At 48.0% G+C, this 22,952-nt stretch overlaps 1 protein-coding gene across 1 annotated transcript in view; it reads right to left on the bottom strand.

Annotated features, from left to right (window-relative positions):
• Positions 1-5,591: 5,591 nt before the first annotated feature.
• RBPMS (RNA binding protein, mRNA processing factor) overlaps positions 5,592-22,952 on the bottom strand; it is a 176,334-nt gene continuing 158,973 nt past the window's right edge. Inside the window, exons 7-9 of the mRNA XM_004428819.3 lie at positions 21,191-21,260; positions 12,663-12,766; positions 5,592-5,702 (exon numbers count right to left, since the gene is read on the bottom strand). Coding sequence (XP_004428876.1) covers positions 21,198-21,260 — 63 coding nt within the window. The 3' untranslated portion in view covers positions 5,592-5,702; positions 12,663-12,766; positions 21,191-21,197. The remainder of the gene's footprint in view (positions 5,703-12,662; positions 12,767-21,190; positions 21,261-22,952) is intronic.

Genomic DNA, 22,952 nt, shown 5'->3' with positions numbered 1-22,952 from the left:
AGTGAAAAGGTTAAGACAATCTGTAGTGCATTTTGATGTATAATTCATCACAGTCAGTTGAGGCTTTTAGGGGATAGCTAAGAGAAATGTAGTTGGGCCTAGACTCAGTGTAAAAATGGAACATTTGGCTGCTGCTGTCACATCCTGTAATTGTCGCCAGATGATGGTGGGAGCCAGGGGACAGAGGAGTACTTGATACCTGTGGAGCAGAGTATTAGCAAAGAGGCCGTGCAGGGACATCCCATTATTTCCTGTTCCAGTGTTCACAGCGAAGGCACTGCAGATACACAGCCCTTGATTTCTTTTGTGAGCTGTTTGAAATCACTAGCAGAAAAACATGTTCTGAATGTGGGAATAGGGCATTTGGATTTATAAATTCCCCAAATCTTATCAGCTAATAACAATTTTCTGAGGCATAGAATATGAGACTCAGTGTCCCCTCTTCCCTCTAGCCACCATTTTTACTTTCAGATGTTTCATTTGTGGGCGGGGAAGATGATTTTGGATTTTCTAAGGGTTTTTTGACTGTTCTTAACAAGCCGAGACCAGCACTGTTGCTCTGTAGTGTGCACGGAGACTGCAGCGATGCCCTGTCACCAGTGTATCACTGTCACTGGGGTTTCACGTAGGGCAGTCTATCATTTCCCAGTGTGTATTTTGTGCACTTGTCCTGAGAGTGTAATAGGTGTCTGTGCGAGGTGGGGGGTGGGGGGAGGTCCAAGGGCCTCTGGGAAACCACTTCTCAGACTAACTGGGCCTTGCACCACCTGCCCTGTCCTGTCACGTGAGTCGTGTTGAGTGAGCACACTTTGGAAACACAGGGCTAGAATAGGTCCTGGCATTGTGCTGTTGCTTTCCTTCTGGCCATAGTTAAAAAAACAAAAACACATTTTCCTTCATAAAAGGATTTCCATTAGAAATAAATGTGGCTGGTGCTCTCCTCCAGCAGACAAGGCTACTGTCACAGGCCCCTTTGGATGGTTAGGCCCCTAGGACTAGTCAGCTCCCCTGGGTTGGAGGTGGGCCAGCCCATTCCTGTGACTCAGACCATGTGGTTTCAAGTCACTGTGAAAACCCAGTGACTTCTCAGCTGCCCAGAATTTTGCAGGGCTTGTACTTCAAAGGATATTCAATGCAAAGACTTTAAAAATATTTTTAAATAATTGAAAACACAGAAGGATGCTAACAGGAGAGAACTGAGTAAATGGTAGCCTGAATCTGGCAGGACCAGCTGCAGAAATACCGAGAGCAGCCTTCTCTTGCTCTGGACTCTTGTAAGGTTTTGAACTCGCTTGCTGAGCCCCTCACACCCAAGGCCTGAGTCCTAGTTTTAGGGGAAAAGTGCTCTTTTGTCCAAGTAAGTATTTTACCTTGGGCATTGTTTCTCATTCCAAATTTTGGTTGAATTTAAGCATCTGGCCTAATAAAGTTTCCAATATAGTGTTAATTAGCATGGTCAAAGAGTTTCACTTGAATTTTAAGCGAGAGAGGTGTGTGAGCAACGGAGGATGGAAGGCTTCACTGGTGTTTGAGCATATTATGCCATGGTTTGTAGGAACAGGGCCTTTTTTCCTCCCATATAAAGCAGGAATCAGTGTGGTTTGTACTCGGGAAGCACTGGTAACATAGACCCTGTGGGTGTCACTGGAGAGCTGTGAAAAGAGCATAAAACAAGAGGAAGAATGTTCAGGGCATTTTGGCATCTTTGGAGACTTCGGTAGTTACAGCGCCAGGCCAATTTGGGGAAGAGTTAGTACTATTTTGTACCATCTAGGATGTTCTGTAGCAGTGGCAGATAGAGCTTTACCATGGCAGTTTTTACATTTTCCTAATTTGGGTGCCTCAGTCAATTAGCTGACTGCATTTGCTTTTTCAGTATCAATCACTAGAGTTTTGTGTAGGTGTTTGGAGGACCAGTATTTTAGATAACACCTCACTAGTAACAAATATTCTTCTTCTAAGAGTGCTTAAAAGTGATGTCATGAGAGGGTGTGATAGAATGGATTACGAATTGAAGAGTAAGAGAACAACCGTGGACCAATACTCTTCAAACTGGGTAAGAATGCTCTTTACCTATCGGTTGGCTGTCCCAGTGGAATACCATAGGACTCTGTACTGGTTCCTAGGACTCAGCATGCCTTGCCCAAAGCACTCAGAAATAACTAGTTGATTCCTCTGTCACCCTGACACAGACACCAACAATTCTTGTGTATTGGATAATTCAGAGATGTCAGCCAAGCCATGCCTCCTTCATTCTCAAGAATGTTCCTTATGCCACAACTCAGGACCCAAAGATGCCATGGGGTACTGGGGGTTGGGGGACCCTCAGAGATGAGGGCAGTAATAATTGCAAGTTGGTCCCGAAAGTAGGTCCGACATAGATGCGAGCACTGGGTCTGGTGAATTTGAAGCCTAGATATGATTAACTGGAAGTGTAACTTTCATTTTGCAAGTTTTAAAGTTTGTTTCCAAATTCCTTTAATTTGTAGTTTTGTTACAGAGGTGGAAAGCATGCCATTTAATTTCAGATGCTAGCTTTCTAGTTCTATTAGTCTTTTTTTTTTTTTAAAGATTTTATTTATTTATTTTTTCCCCCCAAAGCCCCAGTAGATAGTTGTGTGTCATAGCTGCACATCCTTCTAGTTGCTGTATGTGGGACGCGGCCTCAGCGTGGCCAGACAAGCAGCGCGTCGGTGCGAGCCCGGGATCCGAACCCGGGTCGCCAGCAGTGGAGCGCGCGCACTTAACCACCAAGCCACGGGGCCGGCCCTAGTTCTATTAGTCTTGTATTCAGAAGTGGCACCTCTCTCCCAGCTGAGGGTTCATTTGGTAATGAAACAAAAAGATGGCTTAGTTACCATCTTCTGGACCCTACAAACTGGGACATTATGCATGTAAGCAAGAGGGAACAGACCAACCTACCTTTTTCTTATTCCAAGTTCCCAGTCCAGAAGACATACTTGCTCAATAAAGTGACAGAAAAGGCAGTTTTTCAGATTGTAATGAAGCTGGTGTTTAACTGATTGGTCAGTGGGAATATATCTGGAATTCTCGCTAGATTGGTAAATACTATCCAGACTTGTCACCTGCAGATCACTAAGGACCATCAGCACAGTGACGACTGGGGCACTCATTCATCCATCCCAAGGCCCCATATGAAAACACACATGGAAGTGACTGTTCAGCCAGTGACTGGGACAGGATGACCCAAGGCAGGCTGGAGATGCGGTAAATCTCCTTGAGGGTGAGCTGCCCTCAATGCCTAAGCTGTTTGGCCAATGTCTGAGTTGTAGGGTCACAGATGGGCTGAAGGCAGAGCTGCCAGTCCTGGAGCCATGCTGAGTGTGGCCTTCAAAGCCCGGGCAGGGCTGCAGAAAGCTGTGTTTGGTTTTCTACTGTTATACCCGGGCTCAGGGTATTAGAATGCCATGACTGGGGCCTGCTTTCGGTGGATGGTCTCCTCTGCAAAAGGGATGTGAGATCCAAACCACAGCATCAATAATGTCAGTGCCCAACAAGACTGATAGTTACTAGTGGTTGTTGCCATTACCTGGAATTGAGCACTGCGGTGTTTCCCCCTCCCTCTTTTGGGGGAAGAGGGGCTGGTGAGAGTGTGTATATAAAACAAGTGTATATAAAACACTTGATCGTCTTGGCTATCAGTGCCTGGCTTGTCACTTAATAAAATATATTTCTTTTAAGTTGGCAGAAAACCATAAATGACCCCTTGTAGATTTCAAATAATTTTGAGCTAAAGCCTTATAGGCTGAGGTGGATGTGGAGTCAGCTGAGTATTGTAAAAGGCATCAAGAGGAGTGTGAATCTACCTTGAGAGCCTCCTGCTAGGTCAGGAGGACTCCAGTAAGCCAGCGGCCTGAGGTATCAGCATCAGTCACCAGTGCCCACAGTAGAGCATCTGTAGAGGTTCTTTGGCTCTCCCAGCCCTGTTTCCTCCTTTAGGCTCTCTGTCCTTAGCTCAAAGGCCAATGCTTAGTTCTGTCACTGCCTGAAAATGGGAAAGAAATCTGCTGGTCCCCACTCTGCAGTGTGGGGTGCACTTGGTTGATCTTGCAAAAAGGAATTTGCCAAGCAGTGATGTGACAGCTGGAATAAGCACTTTATTTTTAAAAATGACAATAGAAAAGTACCTTTAAACAGTTTATAAAAGCATAATAGACTGTGTGGAAGTTGCTCTGTTTTCCTTAGAAACAAGGGTACAGAAGTCTCAGCAAGAGCCAGGCGGCGCTGATGCATAGGCAGGGCTTGACCACAGCAGTCCCCACTGCCCCGACTTCTCCCCCCCCCCCCGCCCCCATCTACAGTGAGGGGAAGGGCCCTCACCTCTGGCTTTCCTTGTTGTCTGTCTTGTTTCTTATGATGACCTTAAAAAGCTTCTTGACATCTTTATTTCTATTGGAAAATAATGAAACAAACCCAGAAACCAATCACATAATCATTAAAACAACACTGAGGTCTTCAGCACAATGTGAGCAGATCAGTAAGAAAGCTTGTGATCACGTTTAGCTTTATCAGCAGTTGAAAATTCTTAGATCAATATATTATTTTTACACATGGCTCTTCAACAACAAGCAGAGACTGTCACAGACAATGTCAGCTTACGATGCAAGACTGACTTTGGTTCTGAAGAAGTCTTGAGCCAGCTGAACAGTATTCATTCAAAGGCCCCCTGGCTGCCCCGTCTCTCCCTGGGCTGTGCAGCAAGTAATGTCACAGGGAGCACATGGGAGTCAGGATAACGTTTTAGATGGTTCTTCTGGATGGTGCTGCCAAGACAACAACACCAGCTCAGTTCAACCGATGTGCAAAATCACTTGGGAGCTGTGAGCTGCCCATCGCAGCCTCGCGGGTTGGGCAAAGCCAGCTGGCCTCCCAGGCCAAGGTTTCCCCTTCTCAGTGAGACAGACTGCACATCCACTGGGGCGGCAGTGGGCCAAACAAACACAGGAGTGTGCCATTAGAAAGATCAACGTAAGAAAATGGCGAAACCCAACACTCGGCAGTTTCTATAGTCACTCCAGAGCTGCCTGGGCTTCCTAAGGGCATATGCTCATCAGGAATTTGGACCCAAGAAAGGCTTCTTTGCCCAGCTTTGAACATACTGCTGTGGCAGAAGCCCCTGGAGGCTTTTGATTGTCTTGTGGGGATGTCCTACTAGAACTGGGAGTGTACCCCTCGTATGGCAGACAGCACAGTTCTGTTCCTAACATCTAATGCCATGATACTAATTGATCCTGGATCAGGCCAGGCAGACAGATTTCCTATACATTCACAATACGATGCTGGAAATTCTGATAATATTTAAAAACATGCCTCAAACATGCAGCTTATTTTAGAGGAAAAAAAATAGATATTTTTAATTACAAGCATTCAAAAGTCAAGCACAAAAATTGTGATCCAACCCAGTGTAAGCTCATCCATCCTGTCATACTTAAAATGTTTGGTATAAAAATACTCACTCCTTCGTTTTATTGTTGACATCTTTTATGTTTCATTTGAAAATATCTCAACTGTACAGAAATGTCAGACCATGCGTTCACAAATAACACACTATTTCTTACAATTATACAGTGTAAAAGAGTAAAACATTTTTATTATATTTTTTTCTTCGAGAAAAACAGATGTGTGATAGAGGCTGTGGCAAAGTCTTGAAGGGATCAAAACTGGGCATGGTTTTTTCAAGCCTGAAACAGAAAGAAAACATGTAAGGGGAGCAGAGCTCACAAGCCTGTGCAGCACTTCCTCCTAGCTGCAGGGCTCTGTCCCGAGAGGCCTGTGGATGGGAGAATCCATGGCTCAGAGACCCCTGGGAAAATTCACGGGTGATTCCCTATGCAAGTGTGTGAGTGTATGTATATATAAAAACAATATATTTTTACTGACCCTCCAAATAAAGTGCATTCACAAGAATATCATTGGCCTCACGTTATATACATGGGGAGTATCTATTTAATTTCCACTTATCTCTTACTGGAAACTTTTCAAGATTTCCTTTTCCTGCAGTTGCAAGCAAATGCTCATATTTGTTTTGCTTCATGGCAGAAAAAGGGGCCTTTGGCAGAATGCCACCCTGGTCCCAGGATTTTCTTAAATACATCTCAGCTCCTTTCTGTCTGGATTTACTTAACTTATGTAAAGCCTGCACTGTAAAACCTCTGCTACTATTCTAGCATTCATTTTACAGGCATACCTCATTTTATTGCGCTTCACTTTATTGTCCTTCATAGACAATGCGTTTTTTACAAGACCTTTCACCAGCAAAAAGATTACGACTTGCTGAACGCTCAGATGATGGTTAGCGTTTTTTAGCAAAAGTATTTTTTAATTAAGGTATGTACATTGTTTTTTTAGACATAATGCTGTTGCACACTTAACAGACTACAGTATAGTGTAAACATAACTTTTATATGCACTGGGAAACCAAAAAATTCATATGACTCGCTTTACTGCAGTGGTCTGCAGCTGAACCCGCAGTATCTCCGAGGTATGCCTGTAGTTTTCTCTCTCTTAACTCTGAAGTCCCTTGTTTTCTTGCTATCTGATCAATATGTCAGACTCTTATAAATTTGTGGTTGTAGAAAAGGTATACGCAGAAGTAAATCAGCATATACCAGAATTTTGTACAGAAAAATGCTTATTTGTGAGGAAGCTTAAAAAATATAGCATTATTATTGACAGCCCATATAACTGTCCTAAGGTAGACTTATTTGGGAAAATGTGTATTTAGCAGTAAATCCTGAAATTAGAAACATATTTAGGTGAACACTCTCAAACATAGCTAATTGGACAATCTTGGTAAGTACTCCTAATTTATGTGTACAGTGCCAGCCACATCTGGATCTGAACTGTGATCCACTGTATCTTGTCACAGCCTAGTTTGTAGATGACAGTACAAATGGGTAGAAATAATGATGGGCCACAAGTCAGAAGACCCAATATAATTATCACATACCCATGGATCATGGAAAAATCCCTGGGGAGAAATCAGGGTGTAGCTTTCAAGAGAAGGGATCTGGACATCCAGAAGCTCCTCTGTAATGTTAGAATAACACCTGTCTCTTCAGCTTATTGCAACTATTAAATTAGTCCTGGCACATTAATTTAATGATGCTTATTATAGAGAAAAGCCAAATTAGAGAGCCCTTTGGTTTGGAAATGCTCTCAGGTCAAGCTCTGTGAGGCCTGGCACACACACAGAACCTCAGTAACACCCCATTCCCACCTCCTCCCTTCACTTTCTCAGCCGAATTCTCTGGAACAGGAGGATTTGTCTAGCAGGAGTGAAGGAGGTCAATGCCATCAGGAATCTCACTTTCTGACTCTTTGCCTCCCCTTGTGCCCAGCACAGTAGAGGGATCAACCCCCTACTTGCCAGATGGTCCATGATGGAGAAATCTAAGTGGGCCAGGACTGTTCACATCGCATCTTTGGTACAGGTCCCATGTCCTGTGATGCTTAGTGAGCAGGGCTAGCAGAAGAACCCTCTCTTGAAAGCTGTATCTCTTCTGTTACACCCTGATTTCTACCTGGCAGCAGGCAGGGTGCCAGGATCCCACGATCCAGGTATGCATAGCAGGGAGCAGCCCTAGGGTGGCAGGAGTGAGAGAGTGCCCAGACTTGAGGCATCTTTCCCTGGGGGCTGGGATGAGGGGGACTAAGGGCCCACGAGCTCTGGCCTGTCTCACATCCCCACGAATGCCTGATCTCCTGCCCTTTAACTGTCAAAGGAGCCTCCCCTGGAGAGTGTGAAGAGGCGACGCCCCCTCTCGCTGCACTCCGAGTCACTGTACAACAACAGAGGAGGGAAACCAGCTTAGAGGAACTGGAGACGAGGCCAGTTTCCTTCCCCGACATTCTCAGCTTGTCGGGCCTGGCATGACAAGTTCCACATCATCTCAAACTTGACCTCGTGCCAGCAGCCCAAGCTGTGTGTGTCGATTCCAGGAAACCATTTCTGAGGAACAGCAGTCACCCTACAGCTTTTCCTACTTTGGAACAATTCACAGGGGATAGCACTCAGCAGTCCTTGGACTCTGGGATCCTAAGGGGCCTGTGCACTGCCCAGGCCTCTGACAGAGCGCAGGCTTGGAGACGGCCATCTTGGGAAAGCAGCTGAAACTGGATGTGGTGATACGGCATCAAGACCAACGGCCTGAAACCAAAGCTGCCACACTGCCGTCAGAGACTGAGAGAGAAGGGACTGAGCGAGGGGGCAAAGGAACATCAGCCACGAGTGATCACTCCTTCCCATGGGCTGGGCCCACTGGTTTAGGATGGACGAAGTCCCTGCGGTTTCTTCCGGCTGTGTACGGCAGGGGGCCTGGCTGGCCTCCTTTCTGCTTTCTTCTCTGGAGAGCTCAGCGACCATCACTGGGCAAATGCACGCTGCTAGCACTGGCCTCCTTCTGGTTCCACTACCAGTTCCTGGACATTCCTATCAGTTTTGGCCTGGACATTTCTGCCATGACCTCAAAGGCAACGTGTCTAAACCCAGACTCGCCATCTGCCTTCACAGGGCTCCAGCTCCTCATCCCTCTGCCTGTGTCTTTGTCCCTATGTCCAGCCCCTGGTGCCGCTCCATCGGTGACACAGCCTGCCCTCTCAGATCACTCGGTTACTTCCTGACACCACCATCACCATCCTGGGTTTGCCTCTCCTGGTATGTGTTTCTGACTTGACTCTTCATTCATTTTTGCTCTGGGCAGCAAGATGACAAAGATTCCTAAAACACCTCCCCCTTGCTCAGATCTCTCCAATGCCTCCCCAAGACCCAAATCTCTAATACATCCCTCACGGCCCTCAAGCTCGGTCATAATCCACTCTCAACAAGAACATACTATGTATATTCTCACTTCCTCCCTTTACACAAACCCGACTATCTTTCAAAACTCAGTTTAAGCCCCACTTCCTCCAGCCTTGCCTGATCCTTCAGCCGGCAGGTCTTTCTCCCCTGAACTCGCACCAGGAGCTCTCAGCGTCCAGGCCAGTTGTTTGGCTTTCACAAGGATTATCTTGGATTATTTTCCTCCCTAAGACTATCTCCTCCTTCCTCCACCTCAGACACCTTGCATGTAGTAAAAATTCAGACACTTGGACTCCAGGGCAAATAAAATGGTAACGATAGGCCATTAATGAGATGTGGCACTGAGACCCAGGCCCTGGTCTTGATAATGCCCTGGACTGAGAGCCAGGAGATGGTGCCCAGGGACCCATGCTGGGCCCTCCGCACCTGCCCCGTGATGCCCTGAGCACCTCTGCTGGGCAGCTGTGGCCCTGACGGGGGCCTTCTACAGGAAGCTGATACCAGGGAGAATGGGAAGGAGCCTCCAGCTTTCCCAGGCAATAAGCAACCCACCCCGACCTCACAGTATCCTGTCCGTTTCTTCCTGGACCCCTGAGCAGGAAGCAAGGTGTACGGGTCTGGTTAATTGTGGCTGATTTAAAAAGGCTGATCTTTTGAAGTGAAAAAGAACCTGGAAGGGAGGAGGGAAGAGCGGAGAAGGGGGATGAGAGTCGATAGTTTCCTGAGCTTTTCCATAACTGTGCTGTGTAAATGTAATTCTCACATGGGAAAAGAATGCATCCACATTGCCATAGATGTTCCCAGACTGAACAGAAGGTCAAAATGTGGCTATTTCAGTCCCTGTAAACAAGGAAGGGGTTTAGTGAGGAATGGAGTTCAAACCTTGGAATGTATTAACAAGGACATTTTAAACAGAATGCAAAGACATCCGGGAACACAGCACCACGGAGGGAGAGGGGGCGGGGTGGGAGAGCGTCAGGCTCTATTTAGAGAGCAGATTCTCCTCACTGAAAGGGGGTCAACACGACATGCATGTGACAGGGTAAACTAGGGAGGGAAAGATACGTCAGAAACCTTGTCTAAGGCAGGTCGCAACTGTCCCAATTTGAAGACAACGGAGACCGTCTCCTGATACCTTAAGGAATATTACACAATTCTAAAACATTCCATTTCAGTTGTCCTTGAGCAAAAAGATCAGTCTGTGGCCCTCAGTACTTGGGGACAGCTGCTGACGGGTGTGGGGTCCTGGGGCCTTCTGCTGCCGTGCGGCAGTCCAGACCTGGGCCTGGCTGCTCCTCCCTGACTCTGCCTTCCAGGTGGTGAGTTAGAGCCCGTCTGTCCAAGTGCCTTGGGAGCTTTTTCTCCCAGCAGTAAGAAAATTCTTGCTCTGTTTTCCCCTAATCCATCTACAAATCCTTAACCTCTTTACTAATGATTTCTTAAGAGTTTCTCTAACATTTAGTCATTTTTGTCAAAAGTCAGATAGGGAATATTCCCCTCCATCTAACTCCCAATAAACAAGGGATGTAGCATATGACTAAGGCTTTTAATTAATAAGAATGGTTCAGGGCCGGCCCCGTGGCTTAGTGGTTAAGTGCGCACGCTCCGCTGCTGGCGGCCCGGGGTTCGGATCCCGGGCGCGCCCCGACGCACCGCTTCTCCGGCCATGCTGGTGCCGCGTCCCACATGCAGCAACTGGAAGGATATACAGCTATGACATGCAACTATCTGCTGGGACTTTGGGGGAAAAAAATAAATAAATAAAATAAAAAAAAAAAAGGTTCAGTTTTAATTTTATACCTGTGAGCTTTTTTTTTAAAAAATCAAATATTGATAATTTATAAGAAGAAGACCAGTTAACATTTAAAAAGGTTCATAGTCTATAGAGTGTCCAAGGGAACAGAAACTCCTCCCTATTCTGAAGACACTTCCCCGCCCAGCCCTGCCCCCAGGCGCTCACCGCCACAGTAACAAGCATGCGCTGGCTCCTCCCAGCCCAGGCCACAAGCACTATGATCCGACATTAGACTTGGGAAAAGGAAAGCCTCCTCCGGACCTGTTCTTGTAACCCCTGGATGCACCAGAACTGGTGAGCTTGAACGTGAACATGGCTAGTGCTGAAGACACCCTGCTCCCAACCTGGCCCATGCCGGCCAGCCACCCCACTTTCTCAGGCGTATCTGGGATGCCTGCACCTGACTCTTGGCTGCCCACCCAGGACCACGGCCCGGTTCTCCTCCCCTACTAGGCCCTTCCCTTGTCTGTATGAAGTCACCACACGCTCCAGCCGCTACCGCTTCCAGACTGGGCTCATCTGCATGTGCCACGAATTACTGATGTTTGGGTCAATTTACTGCATTAAAAAAAATCAGCATTCTAACCTGCTTCCAAAAAACTGTATGGGTGGCTTGTTAATTGGTCTTTAAATTTCCCCAGAAGAGGAGAAAAAAAAAACAAAACAAAATCTTGTCTTTTAAAAAAAAGTTTTACTGAGTGATAATATCGGTAATATTGTGGGCACTACTATTCAGAACCATGACAAAAGGAAAATCTAAAAAATTAGAAGGCTGTGGAATTAGTGGGATCAATATCAGCTGCCCTGTGTGATGTGGAAAAACGTTTACCTGTCGGTAAGTCTGGTTAGTGAGAGAGGGATTGCAGTGGAACACAGACCCCAAGTGCAGGCTGCTAGCTTCCTGTGCAGGTCGGGGGAGGCAGGCTGCCAAACCCGCACACACCGGCCGCCTGCACCTCTGGACAGGCCCCGAAACGTACTATTCTAAGCACGAAATTGCTTAAGCCCCAAAAATGCGGTAATGACCTCCCTGGCCAGAGCTTCTCGGCTCTCTGTCCTTAGCAGGAATCTTGCCCTCTTTCTGACTCATCTCTTCTTTGCAGGCCCCTTGTAGGGATGAAATTTGCCACCTTATTTGGGCTGAGACATACCCTCTGTTGGCCTGCCCCTGGCGTTCCTGCTGTTCTAGGCCAAGCTTTTCAGAGAGACTGGAAGCCCCTGCAGGGGGTGCCTGGCAGGCAGGTCAGCTCTGGGAGTGCTACGTTATTAAGACTACACCTGCTGCTAGAAGCAGTTGGACGAAGAAGTAACAGTTGGTATCGAGTGAAAAGATACACAAATCACCAAAATCATCGCCCACCTGAAGAGCCCAGCAGTCTGGAGGAATTCAGTGAGGATCCTCTAATTCAGTTACTGCCCAAGGGCAGTCATCACCCTATTTCTGAAGAGGCTCATCAAAGTGTCCCTGAGTCACCAAGAAAGGGCTGCATTATATTCAGTATAATTGGATTAATAAGTCAGGAGGAATATACATACTACATCTGAAAAAGATTTCCACCAAAATGGTTAATTTCCCAAAAAAGGCTTAAGGGCATTCACAGATAACTGAAGCTTTAGCCTTCAGGTGGAATATGTCATTCCATGATGCTGCTGGAGAAGCAGGTGCTGACGGCCCTACCTCGGCATCAGCCTGACCCAGGAAGGCTGTGGTGAGGACCAAGTACTGGAGTGATGTGCTTTGAGAGTTTGCAAAACTCTCCCTTGCTATCCTTGGACGACCTTCCCTAAGCAGACCATGGCTGGAGGAGATAATGGAAAGCACCTCTGACCTTGAGCACTCCACACCAGCATGTGTCAACCTCGATCACATTCACCTGGAGAGATGGTACCACCCAGAGTGCTGGGCCCCTCACCCAGAGGCCTGGGGTTCCCTCCCAGGTGATGCTGGTGTGATGATCCCAGCCACACTGGTCTACACCATCGTGCCCTGCCCAGGACACGCTGCTTCTCCGGAGGGGCTGTTGAGCCTCTGACTTGGGAACTCACCAGCACGCTCCAGTTTTGTAGAACAGCTCGAGAACAGTAGCCACCACTGAAGATTGCATTAATACCCACAAGACAGATTGCAGCCACCATCACACACCTGGAACCTGGGATGGAGAAAGAGATCACCCATTAACAGTGCACAGTCATCTCCACGCTCAGGCTGGCCTGCTGCTGGGGGTCCCTGGGCCTTGAAGACCAGCCTGTTCTGAGGGCAAAGAGCTGAGTCAGCCAAAGGCAAAGGGACCGACCGCCTCGCTAAGGACAAGCACCACTGGAGATCGACCTTACAGCAGGGGCATGAAAAGGTCCCAGGCAGGACGCAGTGGCAAGTGAGAGGAGGCTCTCGGGGCGAGGGGAAAGCACCCCAGCAGGAGGGGGCTCCTGGGGACTCCCTGGCACCCAGGCCTGGAGAAAAGCGTGCTGCGGGGGAAACCTGTCTCACACCTTCACTCAAGAGCACGAGGGTGTACATCCCCAGGGGCAGAGGTGGCACCAGGAGGCTGCCTGGCCAAGGAGGCATGGCCTCTGCACACATGGGCCTGTGGGCTGGACCCCTAGGACTGTCCAAACGCCATGTCTCGACATGTCTAGGCATGGGACCTGAGGCCCCCCAAAAGAGGAAGAGCCCCAAACCTAACCAACTCCAGGGGCTGCCCCAGACCACAATAGCAACTTTGGTCAGCCCACGGCCACCGAAGCACTTCTCCAGGAGAATCCTGTGCACTGATGAGCTAAACTTTGCTCCAAGCACCTACTAGAAAACAAAAACCAAAAGGAAACATTTGTGAACATATCCTGTTATTCCCTAGGGTCTGAGAATTTTGAAATATGAAGGTGCAGAGACCCAGAAAATAATAAATTTTTAATATTCTTCCTGCAGGCATGGCTGTTTCTGAGCCAGCTGGTTTTCATGAGAATTCCTGGTGCCGAGGAAGGAAGCCCGACTCCCTGCACATGGATGCCAATGGCCCTGTTCTCGACTAACATTTCTCGAATTTTCAGCCTGTCAGCGCTGCTCTCCTTGTTGCAGACAGAGAGGCTGTTTCTGGCACGCAGGGCTTCGTGAACAGAAGCGCACAGCGTCCTAATGCAAACCTCTGAGGTCCCCATCAGGGTCTCTGTGGTTTGCTGGCACAGGAAGCAGCTGCTCCAGAGGGAGACCTCACGCCCCTCGGGGATTCAGCAGGGACTGTGCCTGTGCTGAAACCCACCTCCAGGATTCTGGGTGAGGCCAAAGGAAAGACTGCCTTCTTAGGACATCTCTCTTCTCAGAATGAAGAAAAAAAAAAGTTTTCCCCAGAATTTCATTATAAAAACATTAACAGGGGCCGGCCCCGTGGTGTAGTGGTTAAGTTCGCATGCTCCGCTTCAGCGGCCCGGGGCATGCAGGTTCGGATCCCGGGCACGGACTGACCCACTGCTTGTCAGGCCATGCTGTGGCAGCGTCCCACATAAAGTAGAGGAAGATGGGTACGGATGTTAGCCCAGGGCCCATCTTCCTCAGCAAAAAGAGGAGGATTGGCATTGGATCTTAGCTCAGGGCTAATCTTCCTTACAAAAAACAAAAATAAAAAGATGAGTAGATGTGACTCTAGCTTCCTAGTAAAAGTTGGGTTATTTGAGGACAGGAAAATAAATATGCATCTTTGCAAACAAAACCTATCAGCTCACACAACTTCTCCCAGCCCTGTCCACACTTGCCAAGAGCACACGAGGGAGGAAGGGAGTGCCTGCAGTAGACCGAGGGTGCCTCCTGGGACTGCCAGACCAAGGCTGCATTTTTAGGATGCTTGTCGTTTAAGAAATCCCACTGATGACCAGATTCCTCCAGGCCCCTGGGCTTAAGCTAATCAGTATGGCTCAGGACTGATGAAGTAAGAGTGCTGGGGCCCTAGCTCTCGCCCCGGGCTCTGGGAGCACGGGGTTTTATCACCAAGCTGCTCTTTGCACAGTTATTACAGCAACACCACCTGTGTGCACACCAGGGCTCACCTGGTGGGCAGAGAGAATGCATGTCCCAGTCTACTCTACAGAGACCCTGAGAGATGACTCCTCAGAGCCCATAAGACACCAGAGGGAAGTCCAAATGTGTTCATTTCTAACTTGACAGTGAGCACACAGGCCTTCTGAATTTCCATTTTCAGCCGGGTGAGAAGGATGGTGGAAGTGGGCGGTCGGGGCAGAGGCTCCTGCAGGTGGCCCTGACCTGCAGTTGTTCTCGGGAGTTGTGGCGCCGCTGAGACTCAATGTCCTGGTCTTAACATGTGGCCATCCTCCTTGAACTTCTTCCAGGAGCCAGTGAGGGAGCCCTCCTGGTGCATATGCTTAGGGGTCTCAAAGATCTCTCAGCCAGACTTACAGAAAATAGACAGTGGGCAGAAGGGGGAGACACAGCTTTGACTGCACTGGGTTGTCCTAACATTCCTGGTTCGAGATGAGCTCAGTAAGTGCTGTGTGGTCAGCAGAGGTCTGCTGTGCTTTACCTTACAAAGCCTGGAGGACGCGGCGAGGGCTGGAAGGGGTGCCCGCCACAGTACCTGGCAGGGGGCAGGTTTTCAGGCCTGTCCCTACTTTATAACTCACATAGGAAGCAGAACAGACCCAGGGCTCGGGGTAATCAGAACTAGGGCGTGTGGCTCCTCACTAGGAAAACGGAGAAAGCTCTCTCCAGGAAGGGCTAATTGATGAGCCTCTAGAGGTGAAGTGCACAGCTGCCTGGGCATCCTCTCCAAGGCTCTGGAGAGGCCTCACCTAGCTCAAGCTTGCTGCCTTTCAAGCCTGCTTACTTGGATTTAGCAAATGGAGAGGCAAGAAGAGGAGGACTGGAGAAGTCCAAGTGTTCTCTAAACTGGAGTACAGTGAGGTCTGTTCTGAAAAAGGAACCCTGTATGAGTCTGGGAAAGCTCTGGGTGTCCGCTCCATGGGAAGTGTCAGGCTGACCCCGACTCCCCTGCTCCCCCTGTAATGAAGCCCCTGCCCAGTCAGACCCAACGTTTACCTTCTGACCTAGCTTTGCTCCTTCCTTAGCACGTCTCACCATCCTACCTATTACATTTATTTTAGTATTTTATTACCCATCTTTCCCCATTACAGAATGTCAGCTCCATGAAGGCAAGGATCTTGTCTGCTTTTGTTCACTGTTGGATCCTCAGCACCCAGAACAGTACCTTACGTGCTGCGGATGCTCACTGAATATTTATTGTGTTGATGAACTTAAGTGAGACATGGAGACCCTGGTTAACAGAAGAAAGGCACAAGTACTGCCCTGCTTTCCGGGCATGCTGCAGCCTGGGTCTCTTTTAAGGAGAAGGCAGGGGTGACTGCAGGCGCCACAGCAGCTGTCTGAGCCTGCAGGAAGACCCAGTGCCTTTCCCGCCCTGCTAAGCTCCAAGCTCTGCCTTGACACCCAGCACTTGGGGTTCCCCAAAGTCCTCATGCTCACAGCCGGAGACTAGGCCATTCCTCTCAAAACTAAACAGGAGGAATGAACAGCTTCAAATTCCCGCCTTCTTATCTCTTGCCATGTCCTCCAATTTGGCGTGGCTGTAACTACATGTGCTTGTAATTTCTATGCTGTGGCGGAATATTTCTATCCCATGGCCAGGGAATTTATGAGTTCTTAAAGAACACCTTCCCTCATCGACCCCAGCTCCTTTCTCCCCACCCCCCGCCCCACTTTTTTTTGATTTAACTACATTTGGATCCCCACAAGGAAAGCTGTGTAACTTTCATGCCGTGAGGAGGGATTAACTTGCTCATACTTTCCTGTTCTCAACATATCTGGGAAATAGATCATTTTCAATCATTATCATGTATTCTGGGGTTCTCTGCCACATGGCCAGACCATTAGCAAAACTCTAGTGATGCACAGACATAGCTTGTAGCCCGACTAAACATCATCCATCAAGCAAGCTGCTAAACAAATTCACAATAACACCCACTCCTGCGACGGTCTTACTTATGCCACTGACGATGGCAGACACACACACACACACACACACCTGACCTGGCAGCTTTCTTCACAGCAGGCTCAACGTGGAGCATCCTGAGCAGTCTCTCTCCTCTCTCTTTAAAATGTGTGTCCACAACTCTCGACCATTAGGACTTTAGCTCCTTAGGGGCACAGGCCTGGTTTTGCACATTTTTCTATGCAGCACACAGCAGACACACTACATATGTTTATTTAAAGAATAAAGAACTTGTTTACTTTTCTAGTCTAGACACTGATTTCCCTTTAGAAACAGGAAGTCAAAGTGGGTAAATTAAAAATCCTTGAAGGACCCCCTGAGAGGAGCAGGCCCTGGACTCTTCAGGATTTGGAAAGGTGGCATCCCAATGCTCCACACATCAGAAGTGGTGGCCAGTCTGAGTATAGATCCTTATGTCTAACAGCAGATGTCACTCCTGCTCTCATCTTCTCTTCTGGTGCCATCTTTCCGTGGGGGCGGAGGAAGCCCCCTCTGAGGAATGGAGGAAGGTCATGTGCGCCAGCGGTGCCATTGGTGGCAACTACCCTTCATTTGGCCTTTTTGAGAGACTCATTTTGCTCTAAAATGTTTCTATTATTTCATCAGCACCACTATTTTCAATTCCAATTTACACTTCCCTAAGATTACGTAGACTGGATTATTAGCTGTCTTGGAAAGGACTTGATCCAAGGGACTGGAAGGAGCCTGGGTAATGGATCCACACTGAGCTGGTCTAACTTCAGGCAGGATGGGAGACTAGAGTCCCAATCCCAAGTGCAGTGGTAATGGGTACAGTTATCTATCCTCCCTCCTAACCGCCTCCCCTCCTCCACTCCCTCCAGACCTCAAGGAAGGAGTCAGGCCCAGGGCCCAAGTTTATCTCAGAACAAACATGCATCCACAGGAGACATCATATCTTCACGCAGATCCTACAGTGTTTCATAAGCCGTACTTCCAAAGAGGGGCAACTGCTAGTCCTTCTCTGGTAGCCACTGCCGCCTCCAGATCTCTGGTGGATGGGGCTGTGGGGAAGGACCATTTGGGAAAACCTAGGTGAGCTGATACAAACCAAGCACAGGATCTTTTTGGCTGGAACCCATGCAATTGCTTAATGATCATGTCTTCCCTTTGGCCTATATAAATGCTTAAAAAAATATTCCTTAGGCCCTATGCCACCACCATCCTTTGCCAACTGAAATTGCCAAATTTGGAGGTATTCTCTCATCTTAATTGTCCTACAGGATTTAACACTGCTGACCCAAGCAGCTCGACACTGCCCTGCTGGGGCTCCACGCCTCACCTGCTCCCCCTGTCACTCTGCGTTCCCGACAGGCCACTCCTCCTCTGCTGACTCCTTACATCTAGGTGAGCCTTAAGGTTTTGTCCCACTGACCTCTCTTCCAAGTTCATTAACTTCCTCAACTATCAGCTTACGCTGAATGCAAGATCTACTTTTAATCCATGAACTCCTCATGAGCTTCAGAATTTCCAGTTGTCTCATCCTAGACACCTCCAAATGAATACTACCAGCCTCTGAAAATTGAGAGAGGAACACCCTGTCATGGAAGAGAGAGGTGCGTGTGAACAGTGCCTCCAGGTGCTGTACAACACAACCCTGCTGGACCAATGTCACCCTGGTAACGGGGCAAGGTTCCCACATGATGAAATGATTAAGCCTTTTCTGGATGAAGAAACAAGGGCTGAGGACACATAACTAAAATTTAAAAATTAATTATGGGCATATGGATATGGAGCAGGGACACAGGAAATCCTGGACTTAATGGACCCTAGAATATACTTCAAAGCTTAAAAATGGTATTTTCGGGGGAAAAAGTCTCTGCTAAACAGCAAACTTTTAGGTTTCACAAAATGCTAAAATACTCTAAACACTTTGGGTATCTACCATGGACTGCTGACTTTATTTTTCTAACAAAGTACATTTAAAATACAACTGCCAGGGGCCAGCCCGGTGGTGCAAGTGGTTAAGTGCACGCTCCGCTGCGGCGGCATCCCATATAAAGTGGAGGAAGATGGGCATGGATGTTAGCCCAGGGCCAGTCTTCCTCAGCAAAAAGAGGAGGATTGGCAGGTGTTAGCTCAGGGCCGATTTTCCTCAAAAAAAAAAAAAAATACAACTGCCATTCACTAACACTGCCATTCATTTAAAAAGGGTGCTAGAGGGGCCGGCCTCGTGGTGTTGTGGTTAAGTTCGTGCATTCCACTTCAGCGGCCCGAGGTCCACAGGTTTGGATCCTGGGCACAGACCTACATACCACTTATCAAGCCATGCTGTGGCAGGCGTCCCACATATAAAGTAGAGGAAGATGGGCACAGATGTTAGCCCAGGACTAATCTTCCTTAGCAAAAAGAGGAGGATTGGCAACAGATGTTAGCTCAGGGCTAATCTTCCTCACCAAAAAAAAAAAAAAAAAAAAGGGTGCTAGAACAGAAGAACATAATTTCATAATAAGGGACACATACAAGTTGCTTTAAGGAAAAAATTTACCACATTGTCCTGATTTTTTCCCTCATCATTATAGATTAGTGAAAAGTTTAACAGAGGACCACTGGTCCAAGGATATATATATATATGGGTGCCACTGGATTAGGCTCTGAATAAGAGGTTAGCGCACAGTTTCTCAAAGTATATTCTATGTAAAACATTAGTCTCCTAAGATTTTATGAAAAAAGGGTTCCCTAGTCTCAAATAAGTTTGAGAAATATTGCATCCTAGAGTTCCCTAATATTAAAAATTCATGATGCTCATATTGTTATAAAGGTCCTGAAAATCTTTTGGTAAAGAAATCCTTGGAAGCATTTATGTACTCTGTCTATGATTATCCCCTAGGATGAGTGTTCTCTGGCCACACTCAGAAGTATTGGGTTAGGGGAAGAACACGTACAATTCTAACTTACTGAAGTTGATGTCTTAAAGCACAGAAATGTGATCTCCCAACTTACTCATTACTACCACCACCACCAGAGAAAGAATCCTGACTAGTCAGAGTATGAGTCTGCTGACTGGCCACTCTGAGAATCTCTGGTGGGATTTCTGATGCTCTGACACCCATCACTAATCTTTCTCCTGTTTGGTGAGGCCCTTCCTTCAGAACGAAAAAGCCTTCCTTCTGACCTAGGACCGGAGCTCTCTGGAAGTGCTGACTCTTAGGGTAGTGACGACTTCAGCAAATGAGGTCTACACTCAGCAGTCACTCTGGAAATCAAAATGAAGCTGATGTGACCCACCAACAGAGACTTAGGTCAATAGGGCAACTTGCCCATGGAAAACAAATCCCAGAGTTCTTTGAAAATCCTTTTCAGGGCTCTCCTTCCTCCTCACTAAGAGGGCGCTGACCTGCACAAGGCCAGCTCCAGCACCCACCACCTCTCCAGTGATCCCCCTGTGAGGGACAGGAAACACTTCTGCATTGAGGTTGAGCCTCAGTCAACGAGAGGCCAATTTTTTCCCACATAATACTTCCTCAGAAGAGTCTCAATGGCCTCAAATGATCTAACAAAGGCACATGGGACTCAGTATTAATGGTGGAAGAAGAAAAAACATTAGTTTTATCTGGAAGTATTTTTATCTTAGACTAGAAGCTCTCCAAGAAAAGGACCATGACTCGAGTGTCGGCATTAGGTACAGGTGCGTAGCAACTTCCCATGGCCTCTCCAGCATTTCTAACTGCGTGATGGTCTGGTCCCTCCCTGTTCTCATTTTTCTTCCTGCTTTGTGAAGGAATGATATAAACCAAGAGAAAAATCAACAAAGACTTAGTTTAGGGGAGACTCCCCAAATTCACATACCAAATTAGAGTTCAGAATCACAGTGCTTTGTGCTTAACAGAAATTTAGAGATACTGAATCAAAGAAGGCATTTGGAATTTTACAGAAATTCTACATTTGTAGGAAACAGACTTCATTTGGTAGTTGTCTGAAGCAGGGTTAGGCCTAAGATAAACTGGCATAAAGATGCCAATTTAGGATAATGTTTCCTTCAAGATAAGAAACTTTAAGGAAAGTACACTGTTTGCCTTCAGTACAAACATTTAGGTATTATAGAAAGATTAGAACTTATCCAAAGTTCTAATATGCGTGCATGCATGCAGGGAAGTTAATTCTGAAAAATCTTTGACTCCCATAATAAAGCACTATGTACGTTAGTAGATGACTTATGCCTGTAACTTGAGGAAGGTTTCGGTTTAATGCTGGCAGCAGGTGAACTACAATTACGTAAGGAAATCTCCTCACACTTGTCCTACAGAAACTAGCACTAACCGCTGATTTATGGAGAGGAAGGCCAGGATTTGGTTTCTTAAGTTAGCCTCAAACAGAGTAGCATCCGTCACTTCTCCTTCAATCCCAGGTGAAAATCTCTTGGAAGAGATGCGTGTTCTCACGTGGAGTTCTTCACGTGAGTTTAACGACAATGGACAGTCACAGGAAGTGTGGAAGGTGTGGGTGCCGAGACAGGATGAGAGCTGCCAGTGAATGACCGTCCACTTTGTACCAGGCTCCTCTAGGCACTCCACACAGTTGTTATGGAAACCAAGTACTTACACAGTATTCAGCAGAACTGACGGGACTTCCAGCCCTGAGAAGTAGCCTCTGAGGGAGGGAGCCAGCGCATCTGGAAAGACACGTGGGGAGAGGGCTGTGAACCAGGGCTCCCACTGGACAGTCTCATTCCTCACAGAGCATCCTGCTGGGCTGCCATCCCCCTCACTGTTCCGAGACTGCCTGTGGGCAGTTCTCACCCCAGGGACTGAAGAGAGTCAGAGCAGCACCCTGAGAAATTTTCCTCATCCCCGGATATATACAGGGGCTGAGCTCGCAGGAAAGCGCCCACCTCAAGCAGCACTGGAGCAGCTCCCCTGCTCCCACCCTCCTTTTCACAGTTAAGGGCCACTGCTGGGCTAAAACCTGGCCCAGGGAGTCCCTTCTTCCGTACTCACCCAGCAACGCCTAGGCTGGGGGGCAGGCTGCCTAATGGTTTTCTAAGCAGGATGTGGAAACGTGTCTGCTTTGCGAGGGAAGGAATGGTTCATGACCCATGCACGCCAGAGGTCTTGCCAAGACTTGAGATTCTGCTCCTGTTCTTTTAGAAAAGGGCTTCTGGCTTCTTGGCACTGTGGGGTGTCTGATAACCTCTGCCCTCTGCCCACTCTGCTGAGAGGGACCTGCAGCCCCATCTCTTCCATTACCTTTCCAAAGTGGACGGCCAGCCCTAAACACAAACGGATTGAGCGATACTTTATCCACTTGGCAGAATGTTCCTGGTCTTGTTCTTGAGGAAAATGTGAAAAAAGGGCAAGTGCACCTGGGCTTTAAAAAAGGCCAGTTTTGCCCCAAGCCCTTGGACAGAGGCGAGAGAGGCCTGTGTACTGCTGCTCCTCTGTGTACACTGAGGCGGGACGGCCTCCCCATCGCACCGTGAGCAACACAGGACGCTGGGAGTAGGGGAGGGAGAGAAAATTACAACAGGGGGACGCTGCACAGGAGAGGGCTGGACGCCCGCGGGGAAGCAGCATCCTCCCCTGGCAGGAGGAGAAAGACTGCTTTTACCAGGTCTGGCCCAAACCGGTTCACCTGAGAACGTTTCTAGAGTAGCATGTGATGCTGGAAGAAATTTTACCCTGCCAGTTCTACTTCAGTGGTTTAATAAAATATATTTGGCCGCAGAGCCCCTTTTTCATATGGCAGCTCATTCAGGTCTCCAAGGTCTGAATAAGCGGCTGAAGTGGCATTCTGGTTGAGACGGAGGTGCAGGGCACCTGAGGCCTGTGAGGTCGCTCTGCAGGGGCCAGGGGCTCTGCGGTTATGAAGCCCTCCCGCCTCCTCTTACCTGATTTTACAGGGGGGAACCAATTGAGGTCTGGGTGTTCTGAATCACGTCCCCGCGGTCACAGAGCCCAGTGGGGTCAGAATCCAGGTCTCAGGCTCCACTAGCTCTCCTAACTTGATTCTAAAAGCTGGGCTGTCTAGGAACGGCTCCTAGAGCAAGCCCACACGGTATCCCTGGCCTTCTGCCCCGGTCCACACACAGAAGTCCCTGCAGTTTCCTTCTACCCCACGGCCTCCTCACAGAGCGGTTATTTCCTCTCTGGCTGTCAACGCAGGGTGAGGCCACACTGGGGACTCTTTCCCAACCTGGGGAGAGGCGTCTGGCCTCACTTACTCGGGAAATGGGACCTAAAAAGGACCCTGATGCATTTCTGAGCTTCCCCCTACACCAAAATCCATCTCAGGGACCCTTGGCCAGCTGTGCAGTAGAGACCCTCCGGGGACCACATCAGATATTACTAGAAATCAGATTACCAGC

The sequence above is a fragment of the Ceratotherium simum genome, chromosome 28 (assembly GCF_057802395.1).
Source record: "Ceratotherium simum simum isolate JZ-2026a chromosome 28, ASM5780239v1, whole genome shotgun sequence".
NCBI lineage: Eukaryota > Metazoa > Chordata > Mammalia > Perissodactyla > Rhinocerotidae > Ceratotherium > Ceratotherium simum.
This window is presented reverse-complemented; position numbering and strand designations above follow the sequence as displayed.